At 39.5% G+C, this 11,069-nt stretch overlaps 1 protein-coding gene across 1 annotated transcript in view; it reads right to left on the bottom strand.

Annotated features, from left to right (window-relative positions):
* Positions 1 to 11,069, bottom strand: part of UNC79 (unc-79 homolog, NALCN channel complex subunit) — a 185,541-nt gene that overhangs the window by 120,512 nt on the left and 53,960 nt on the right. Inside the window, 3 exon segments of the mRNA XM_023538367.1 lie at positions 5,006 to 5,236; positions 6,609 to 6,780; positions 8,428 to 8,657. Coding sequence (XP_023394135.1) covers positions 5,006 to 5,236; positions 6,609 to 6,780; positions 8,428 to 8,657 — 633 coding nt within the window.

The raw sequence follows: 11,069 nt of genomic DNA, 5'->3' as shown, positions 1-11,069 counted from the left end.
TCTCTGAAAAACAGAGATTACTAAGTGTTGAAATTATAACCAAATGAAACTACCAGAAATAATAACGGTAAAGGAAAAAACTCTGTATGCAAATTATTCAAGGAGTGTGAGATGTGTTTTTGTTAAGGAGAGAAAGAATAATTCTGTCCTAAAGTAAGTGTCAAGATTGTATGAACAGGCTTTTCAGAATGAGAAAGAGGAAAGTGAAGGATAAAAACTTGAATGGAAATAGAAAGTTGTAAAGAATGGAAGGGGTGGGAAAGGGGGAGGTCTTACCTTGTGTGGTCAGACTGGCTGAGATTGAATGGTTTATTATAAGCTTTTTAAAAGGAGTTCTATTATCAACAGTGTTCCAACACAAAACTAAAGTTTGGTTTTCTCCCTCTAAAAGGACAGAGTTTTCTGGGTGATTGATCTCTTCTTAAAAAGAGATTGCTAACGGTTTTTCTTTATCTTTTCAGTAATGTATCTAGGAAATAAAGATTGTGTCTTATCAGAATTTCCTGTGCTTTACGTTTTCTTTATCATATCCTTAATTATATAAGATAACTGAGTGTTCTCAAGGTCAAAAAAGCTAATTTTTTAATAATCATGTTACATCCTATATTTACTTTTGAAATTTTTATTGTCATTTTGGCTAAGTGGATAACTAAGTATTATTTCACAGTGACCTGTGATTCTGGTTAATCAAGTGCTCAGACCTTTAGACATTTTTGACAACTTTTGATATTTTGCCTCCCCAAAGTCAAATCCTAAATAAAATCCTGATCTCAAACTGACTTTAAGATTTCAGAGAGGGTCTCTGAAAAAATCTCAAGGGATTTGTTCTCATCTAGTTAAAAGAGATGTTAAACTAATTAGGTTTATTCGATATGTTGAATAGAATGAAAAACATTGTCAAATAAAAAGAGATGTTTAACCTTCCGTAGCTCAGATTTGCATAAATAAATTTTTTTAATAGAAATTTTTCAGGGATTATATGAAATTCCTAGAAACTTTTTAATGCCTTTTCTGTTCACGCTTTGCCCGAGAGTAGACATAACAGCATAATATGATCGTCATAACTTCAGTTTCTCTCATAAGATCTTTAATCGTAGCCATTTTAAGCCTTTTATCATTCACAGATAGTTATCGTTTTTATTCTGATGTTCTCCTGAAAGCTCTTGCAATCAGCTACTAGTCAGAATGCTTCATCTTCAACAGAGGGGACTGTCTCTGAGCCCCATGGAAAGGACTATGACAGGTAATCCAGGGTACAGGCTTCTGATGACATTGCTTAAGTAACTGAGGGTGTGAATAAAAAAGGGATTGTATTTTAAACCTCACAAGCTCAGCAGAGCCCTGCATGGCAAGCCTTAAAAACTTGGTGACCAAAAGTAACCACACAAGATACCCCGAACATTAAAATTCCTAATTAGGCAGATCATGGTGGATAGTCACATTCTGGGCCTGTAGCTTCCTTGATAAAGGTCAATCTTAACCTCAAGTGATTCCTTGTCTGTTGTCTTTGTGCATCTAGGATAACAAACCTTTGAAATGTCAGAGTAATTTTCTTTTCCAGACCCCTGGCAGGCACAAGCACAGCACCAGAGCACGAGACCACAGAACCCCTCATCGTTATCTTGTCGCCTCCATAAAATCTCTATGTGCTGTAACTGTTCATTATTATCGATCCTGCACCCACCGATGTAAAAGAAGTGTCTCTCTGTTTTGTTTTTATCCGATCTCAGAGATTTCTCTGCTTTGCTTTCTCCCCTTCCCTTAATCTACCACCCATGGGTTTTATGTGACCCTCCTTACGTCCCCTCCTCTGATTCTAGAAGATAAAATAAGCTGCAAAACTGCCTTTCTCCAGAGCATTTCCTCAAACCACTGAGATTTTGCTTCCGGGAATGTCCTCAAAATTTGTCTCAAATAAGCTCTTACAGAATTTTTCTATAGACTAGATGTACTTTCCTCAACAAGACCATATCACTGGACTGAGTAAGGATCCCAGAACTCTAGTAAAGAAGCTGATGGGTTCCAAAAACTGCTAACCTAAAATCAAGCAGTTTACACGGGACTAAATGAACTGATAAAGAAAGATGATGATTTTTGTGGGGTTTTTGTTTGGAACATTGCTGGTTCTTTAATGTTCTATTTTCTGAATACAAGGTTTCTCTTAAGTGATCTATAACTCACGATTTAGTAAGATTATGCCTTTGTAACTAAAAATGAAACATTTGTCTTTTTCTCCCTGCGTGACCCCTCTAGAATTCAGAAGCTTTTCTTGGATATTCTTATTTTCATGGCAATATAGTTATTTGTACAAGTTAAATAAGAATCTGTTCTCCTTGTAACAGGGAATAATGGGGAAAATTGGTTATATTACCAAGGCTTTGACTAGAATGTCATATTTGAGAATGATGTGCATAGAATCAGATGTGACCAGATAGTTTTAAGGAACTAAGGTTGACGCTATGACGAGGGTTGAAAGTTTTAAGGAACTAAATTTGAACATATATCAATGCTATATAGCCCTCTTGGAAAAACCAGCCTAGTACCTGGGTTTTGGGGTTCTTAACCTACAGACAAGTAAGAAAGGTCACTTCCTGGAAGGACCAAGAACTTTAGAAATATTTGGGGGACCTCAAAAGAAGAGAAATTCACTCAAGTCTGTAGATAATGCAGATTAAATAATGATGACAAGTTCTTGGTTTAGTATCCTAACCTCGAGAAGCTTTTAAAAGTCCAATCTGAGACTCTTTATAAAAGTTCCAGCAAAGCAAACTTAAAACGCCCTGTGATCAGTTACCATTCTTGCTGCACTACATAAATAATCAGGCCAAATTTAATGAGGCTAGACTTATTTTGTGAACAAGAGTAATCTTACTCTGATTATCTTTGATCAAAATTAGAGCGATTGAAGGAGAAATTTTATGTTTCAATGGAAAACTGTAACCCACCCTTGTATGTTATCAGATTCCAGTCCTGTTCATTGTCTTTCAGCTATTTGTCCCCTCTTTGTAAACTGGATCCTGCTGTCTTTCACATTTTGTCAGTAATCAATATGTCCTCCCACCCTCCTAACTGAAACCTGACTGCCCAGATACTTATTGAGATGAGGTTGTCTTGTCCCAAAGCCCTGCAAGCCAAAGCAGGACACGTGATATAAACTACAAAGGGCTTATTACTGCAACAGTTTAGGCCACTCAGGAAGTTCGCCAAACACCTGCATCTTCCATGCTCTGCTCCATAACCGTGACTGTGACACGGATGTTCTCGTTCCGTCATCTAAAGGTGTTTCGAACACATCACCTAGAAATCTTCCTGACTGGCTGCTCTCTGGACTCAGAAACTAGGTTTATCGTCTACTCTAACCATTAATCTTTGTTTTTCTTTTTGTTTCCTTGTTCTAATCTCTGCTTTTTCCCTTCTTTATAGATCTCTCCCCTTGCGGTTCCTCACCTGAATCTTCTCTCCACAGCAATCAATCAATCTAGCTTCTTTTTTCGTGTGAAACTTCCAGGAAAGTTACAGATGGGAAAAATGTGGAGACCTACTTACACCCCCAGGGTCAGTATAAAGATTATTTTAAAGTGAAACATTCGAGCTTAATAAGATGCAGGAAGAAACCTTATCTAAACTACTTTATCTGACTAAAGCAGAACCTCCAGAAAATATGGCTTCCATTAACCCACTCCAAAGGGAGTTTCCTGTGAATTCAGCTGCCATGGGGACACATAGCCCAGGCCTGTTAGCATCTCAACGCCCAAAAGAACTTTCCATATCTTCCCATTCAAGCACTCGCCAGCACCCCCACACTCCCCCACTCCCTCAGCCACCACCACCCCCATAAACTATGGTATAAAAACCTTTTATCTGTGGATATTGAGGGAGTTACTCATCTCTGAGTACTCCTGCACATGAGTGTAAATAAATGTTCTCTCTTGTTAATAGATCTGTTGCCAGTTAATATGCAGGTCCCCAACCACTGGCCCCAAGTTAGAAGAGAAAAGGTTTTTCTCCCAACAGAATCATTTCTTCTTATCTTCTAGAATCAGATCACGCCAGCCCTTTACTATTTCGAAAGAAATAATAATAGAAAACACATCAACACAGTCAAAGCATGCCAGGAAATGGGTAATTTCTAATAGGCAAAAATCCAATTCAAATGCGAGTCAGTAGGTGGCACCAATGAAGAAAGAAGAAAGAAGAAAGAAGTATATTTTGATAAATGCTCAGAACACTCTGAGTCTTGAAAATCTAATAAAACCTATGCCTTTAGGTGGTCTGTGTTCTGTTTCATCCTTAAATGTCTTATTTAAACTGAAAACTGCCTTAAGACCTCATCGAAAGCAAACCAAAAATATCACAAACAAAAATAAAACTCAGAAAATACCTTGAAAAGAATTTCACGTATTGCTGCCAAAAACTGATTCTGGGTTAAACATAAATTATACTGCAGTCAAGAGATAGGGCTTCCCAGCTGTACCTCTGACTCAATGATCCAGTGAGGCAGAAACAAAGACATAAGCACAGAGAAATTTGTCCTATACGCCAGAGAAAAAGGAGCATTTGGGCAGTTCCTAAACCTTTCTGGCATTCCAAGTGGGAAGGCAGGTATTTCTCCCATTCATCTCCACGATTCATGTGAAACTACAGAAACCACCCCTACTCACATGGTAGCCATTCCACGACTGCAGACCGGAAAAGGACTGAGCTCTAGCAACGTGTTCCTTAATAAAAATATTCAGCAATGTCTGGAAAGAATATCCCCTTAAATTCTTAAAGATATCTCACACATCCATCTTGCCATTCTTCCCCATCCCAAACCAATATCAAAGCAGGACATCACCTAAAATGTAGTTACTAAACTAAACGCATTTAGCCGTACTGACAAAAAAAAATATGGAGAGATAGATGTTCCTCTTCTAAAGACACTGATGACACTCTGGTGGCGAAGGTAATGCTCCTCTCCAAGTCCTCCTCTCCAACCAGGTCCCAGCTGCAGGCCTGTACTTACCCTGGCAAATTCCATTGGTTTGGGAAGAAGGCACATGACCATGACATCGAAGCGCACATCACATACTGTCTTCAACCACTTGGTGACAAACTGGGGCTTCAGTTTTTCCACCAAACTTCCAACTTCATCATCCATCATATATGCTGTTGAGTGAAACCACTGAAACACCATGGCCACCAGCCTGGCCAAGCTTTCCGTAGGTGTGTTCTCACTGGGCGTGCAGAGGCTTACCTGGAAATAGGCAGAGTAGACGCAGCTTCAGCATCCAGCCATCTTTACATGATTATTACGTGTTTGCTTAAAGGCAAAACAACAACAACAAAGAGGTCCCAGATAATCCGTTTGAAACGGGCAAGTTTCGAAATGAAGGAGGATCACTTATCTTGCAAACTGTGTTCCTCTCTACAGGGAGAGAGGGATTGCGACAGTAATTCCCCCTTAAGATGGCACCTTCCAATAAGCCATTTCTCCTGTAAGAAATTCATTACATAACCTGCGCTAGATAAATGCTTTTAGAAAGTTAAGTCTACAAAGTGAAATTTCATAAATATCTTCACTGAAAAAACTACTACGTGTATTTCGGTTCTAATATGATCAGATTTAGCTAAGAATTTCGATCAGTAGTAATTCTGAAATGTTAGAACCCCATGATTCACCGTATTATAAGCAGACTTTTTAAAACAACTCATTCATTCATTCATTCATTCTGAAATAATCCTTAATTGAGCAGGGTAGTAGGGTTCAGAAATATAAAAAAATAAATAAAACACTCTCCTTGACTTCAAAGAGTTCACAACGGTAGTCATTGTGTCATTAGATAATAAATTCCAGGAACAAGACATGTAAAATCCACAATCAAATCCAATTTGGTTTAAAAAAGAGACTTTTTCAGGTAGCTATGTGAAAGCATAAAAGAAATATATCACTATGGAGACTTAATTCATGTCTCTAATAGGCAAAAACAAAAGACTGCTTCTCTGTAGGACTTGCAAATTCAGCTTGTTTGTAACTTTGGGTCTATGTGCTTGATCTGTGCTGAATGAGTGTTGCAGTTGAATCAGTCAATAGCAATCAAATTCCTTGTGTTAGTTTGCCTTTATTTATTTTTTTTTTTTTTTGCTGTAGGCAGACTTGTCATAAATACACAAAGAGCTCCACAGAGACTGAACTTTCAAGAAAATTTTTATGTGTATAGACAATGGAATGTGAATGATCTGTAAATCATACTGAATCCAGTATTTCACAATATAACTTAGCAACTTCCCCATTTGCTTCCTGTCAAAAGGTGCATTTCCAACAATCTACAGCCTGGCCCAGTAGGTTTCAACACCTGGCTATTCATTTGCATCAACTACAAAGCTTTTTAAAGGGTCTCAAGATTCTGGAGTAGAATCTGTCCATTGCAATCTTTTAAAAGCCTCCCCAGATAAATCTAATGTGCGGCCCAGGGTTGAGTGCCACTGTCTTATAGAGTCCAGTGGCTAAGGTTAATTTATTGCTATTTACTATTTAACTTCGTTAAAAAGAAAGAAGAAATCCCTCATCGGCAACATAATGTTGGTATGAGAAGTAAGAAAGTAGAAAATATTAACTCTTTCCTTACTAAGAACCATATTCCAAATTGACTGAGTAGCCGCTGGTCGTGTTTGTCATCGTCCTTGTTATCAAAGTCAGCATTCTCCAGGGAATGATGGGAAGAAGAAAGTCCCAGCTGCCTCCGGCGATTCAGCTCATATTCCCGCTGCTCGGCATGGAACTCCGCTTCTTTCAATAAGCTGCCAGACAGGGGAGACTGTGAATTAGACCATCGGAAAACACATTCTAGACTCTGACCTATTCAGAGCATTTACTGCCTGAGTACTCATGCGTCACTGACTACTCTCTTTTAAATTGGTGGGAGTTACTCCAAGGAGCCTAATTTGATTTTCTTACTGTTTTGTGCTCTGTCCCATTTCAAAGACCAACAAACTGAGGCACACAGAGGCTATTTGTTCCCATCAATTAGAATCAAGCAGAACTCATGCCTATCAGTTTCTGGTTCACCACCGTTCCTGCTAAAAGTCAATGCTCCCCTGTATCTAATGTGAAGCTATGTGGACTTCAAACGCATGGTACAAGGAGAGTATGAGGAACTTGGACCCAAACAGAAAAAGAGTCAATGCCCGGTCTTCAAAAACTTGAAAATGAGCAACGAAGGCTCCCTTTTCAATTTGCTAAACAAATGACAATTTTTAAAAATAATGCCCAGTGTTGGTAAGGGTGTAGCAAAAACTGGCAATTTCATACGGTGCTGTCGGCATCATAAATTCATATATACACTTTGAAGATCGGTTTGGTAAAAATCAAGAGCCTTTAAAATATTCATATCCTTTGACTTAGTCAACAATATCTGGTCATCTACCCTAATAAAATAAAAGAATATAGGAAAAGTCACTATACACAAAATAACGATCAGTTATTTATAATAGTAAAAAATCAGAAGTAATCTAAATATTTAATGGTAGAAAAAAATAATCTAGATGTGTATTATATATCCACTAAAAAAATAAATATGGAAACTACATAACAACATAGAAAAGAGCTAATGTAATGTTAATACAATTGTCATTAAAAAGAATTGTGGATACACTAATTACAGTTATATTATTAAAGCAAGCATTTGAATAAAAGTAGAAGAACATGTGTAAAACAAATGATGATTATGACAATATAGGTGATTTTTTCTCTATTTTCAAACTTTCCATAATGTTTTATTTGACAAATACGTATCACAGTTCTACACATTGGGATAATAGAAAGAGAAAAGACCTAGTCCCTATCCTTAACATTTACATTCTAATATTATTTCTTTAACTTTTAAAAATCTCGCCTCGAGGAATATTACACAAAAAGAGAACAAGTCTAGATATTTTCATTTCTAAAGCTCCTTTTTCTGTCATGTGATAGAAGGAGAGAAAGTCAGGAACATGCAGAACCAGCCCCTGTCTTACTCCACTGCCTTCTGGTTTCCCCCAGCTCTGAATTACCTGGAGTTCTCCCCCATTTTGCTGCTGTCGGTCACGCCTTGGGCACCCCTATCCCCGGTGCCCTTCACTTCATTCCCCTAGGGCTCCTTGCTCCGTGCTGTCACTGTGCTCACCGTTCCGGATCACAATTGCGTACTTCTGTCTTTACAGTCCCTGCATGGGTAACTCGAGGGCAGAGACTACATTTTATTCTCTTCTGCCTCCCGAGTGCCTAACAACACATGCCTGGCACATAATTACCGTCCCATCGAAATTTTTTTGAACGAATGAATGAATTAAAACATCATCATCGCAACATTGTGGAAAGGGAGCTGCTAGGCTGAGGGCACTTGCAGCTGCATTAAATTTACACAACTCAGTGCGAGAAGGGTGGCTCAAGGCCAAGGTGCTTGTTACCTAATCACGGCCTCCACGGCGCAGACTAGCTCCTCCGCGCCACATTCTCGAGTGTTGATTGGTGGAGGGGAGGTCTGGTAGAGGTGGGTCTCCGAGGCAGCCCCCACTTCATTACTGTGATGATTCGAGTGGCACCTTTTGCAGTATCGAACAGGCCTGTTTCCGTGACGACCGCAGCACCCTGCTGAAAAGCAGGTGACAACTGCTCTTCTAACATGGGAACTGCAGTTCTAGCGGCAAAAAAAAAAAAAGTAAAATCAATTAAAATGAATCGCTGAGGAAAACTTGGCGAAGACTTGGAAGAATGGAAACAGAAGGGGCCATCGGAAATGACAGCACATTTCTGAAGTGCCACTACTTTCCAAAATGCAGGCCATTTCTAATCAGTTAGATTTCAGTCATAGTTAAAAATAAAGGTGAGAAGTGGTAGAAACGTTCCATATATGAGTGGAACTGTGTTAAAAAGCCCTCTGTAAAGTCACCTCAGTCATGGGGCATGGGGAGACTTTCTGGATTATTTTCTGTATTTCAAGAGTTTTCAGGAAAATATGAAGAGAACAAATTAAAACATGATCCAGAGAGAGCACATCACAGCACATCAGCGTAGAAAAGAATAATTTTAACCCCCAGCATAAAGTTTCAAAATTATTTTATCCACCACTAAAAGAGCAAATTTCCTTGGCAGCTCATCTGTCCTTGCTGTGTTCAAGGACAGGTAGCGAGTTGTGCTGAGCTGACGGCCCAGAAGCAGGCCTTTCCACTCCCGCCAGCCCTCCTTCTGTCAAGACCTAAAGAATACGTCAGTTGACCACGGTAACATTGCAACATAGCAAGAACCATTCACAGAATCAGCCACTGACATCATCTACGAGAAGGGACTCAAAGGGTGAAGTGATGGAAATGAGCAAAGTGGAGCAGTGTAAGATCCCAAAGTGCCGGGGGCTCTGGTCAGACCTGCCCTGACCAGAGGCGGAGGAGCGAGGCAGCATCTCCAGGAAGCAATTCCAGGCGCTGTCAGGAAGCACCGCTGCCCTCCACAGAAACATGCGTCCCAAGCCTGTCAGACACGCCGCCACCACATACTCAGTGTCCCCTGTCCAGAGAGCTTTTCAGTCTTTCAACAGAGCTTAAAAAGATGTGAACACCGCGAGGGGAATATAATATTCAAAGCCATCATGAACTCAGACATGGGTGAGGATTCGAGAACCCTCCACGACGGAAGAAGGAAGAAGGCAAGCACAAAACCTACATCAAAACATGGACAACGTATTGAAATGTCTATCAGAACAGCCTTTTTAAAGTAAGTCTTGTTCCACTTCAATTTTAGCAAGAGGCTTTGGATATTAGTGTTGGAAGATCTCATTTTCTGTATAAGAATCAGGCTGACAGATCATAAAGGCAAGTTTAAAAATTTTGTAATCTTTTTTCCTTTTATTAATATATTTTTTTTAATTTTTAGTTAAAATACAGTGTGTTTCTTCTGCCTCTGAAGCCCAAGTCTTCTTCAGAGTTCAGGTCAGCCTTGACTGCTCCAAGTGGGGTACTTTTCCTTCTTTGTGCTCTTTCTTTCTCCTTCATACACTAAATTCCCTTCTGGAAGCACATGAATCTTTATTGGTTTAGGGCTTCTCCCGCTCACTCACCAAACCAATACCACACAACTAGCCATGTGGTTGGTGTACATCGGAGAATATTCTTAGTGTTTAACTTCTTCCCTTTGGTTATAATTAGTCTTTGATCCTCTGGGATTCCCACTGTTATATAAACAATAGGATGAGGATACCGGTTTACTGGGTAGTTATTTGTTATAATAAAGTCTTGAGGTTTAAGGCCTGTAATTTCCCATCCTATTTTCTGGTCACAAGATGTTTACATTCTTCCCACGGGCAAATTCCTGACTGGAAGGAAGTCCCAGCTCTTCTCATGGAAACGAAGTCCAGCTGCGGATGAAGCTCTTTGGGTTTGGTGCCTCAGATGTGCCTCCTTGAAGCTATGCCTTGAATCTAGATGGCCTTGTGACTACTTAAACCCAGAGAGTATGGCACAAGTAATACTTATATGACTCCCAAGGCCAGGCTATAAAAAATATACAGCTTACTCCTGGATCTCTTGGAACGTTTTCTCTTCAGAAGCTTCCTGTTTAAGACACTATTCTCTGAACTCTGCAATGGCCAAACCCCATGGAGAGGCAACGTATAAGTGTCTAGTCAACAGTGCTGCCTAAGCCCAGCCTTCAAGTCACCCACCCCAAAATCCAAACATCTAATCTAGAAGCCTCTAAATGACTCCATCCCCCAGCTAGTCAAGCCTTCCCAGCTGAGGCCTCAAACATCATCAAGCAGAGACAGGCCATGGGCCAAGCATAATTAATGGTTGTTGTTTTATGCTGCTATATTACAAATGATTTCTTATGTGATATCTGGATATACAACATATACTAGTATCTGGAATACCAACTAAAAGTCAACCTGCTTTATCACCATGTGTCATCAATTCTAAATAACATCAGTAATAAAATACTTTGCCCCAAAATAACATTTGCTTGGTCACAGTTGGCCCTCAGCCCACAGGAACTCAGCTATATGCATTCGTTTCACAAGTAAATGAGAGACACTTCTCTTAATTGCCGATTCAGCCGGGCC

This window comes from Pteropus vampyrus, unplaced genomic scaffold (assembly GCF_000151845.1).
Source record: "Pteropus vampyrus isolate Shadow unplaced genomic scaffold, Pvam_2.0 Scaffold219, whole genome shotgun sequence".
In the NCBI taxonomy this organism is placed as follows: domain Eukaryota; kingdom Metazoa; phylum Chordata; class Mammalia; order Chiroptera; family Pteropodidae; genus Pteropus; species Pteropus vampyrus.
This window is presented reverse-complemented; position numbering and strand designations above follow the sequence as displayed.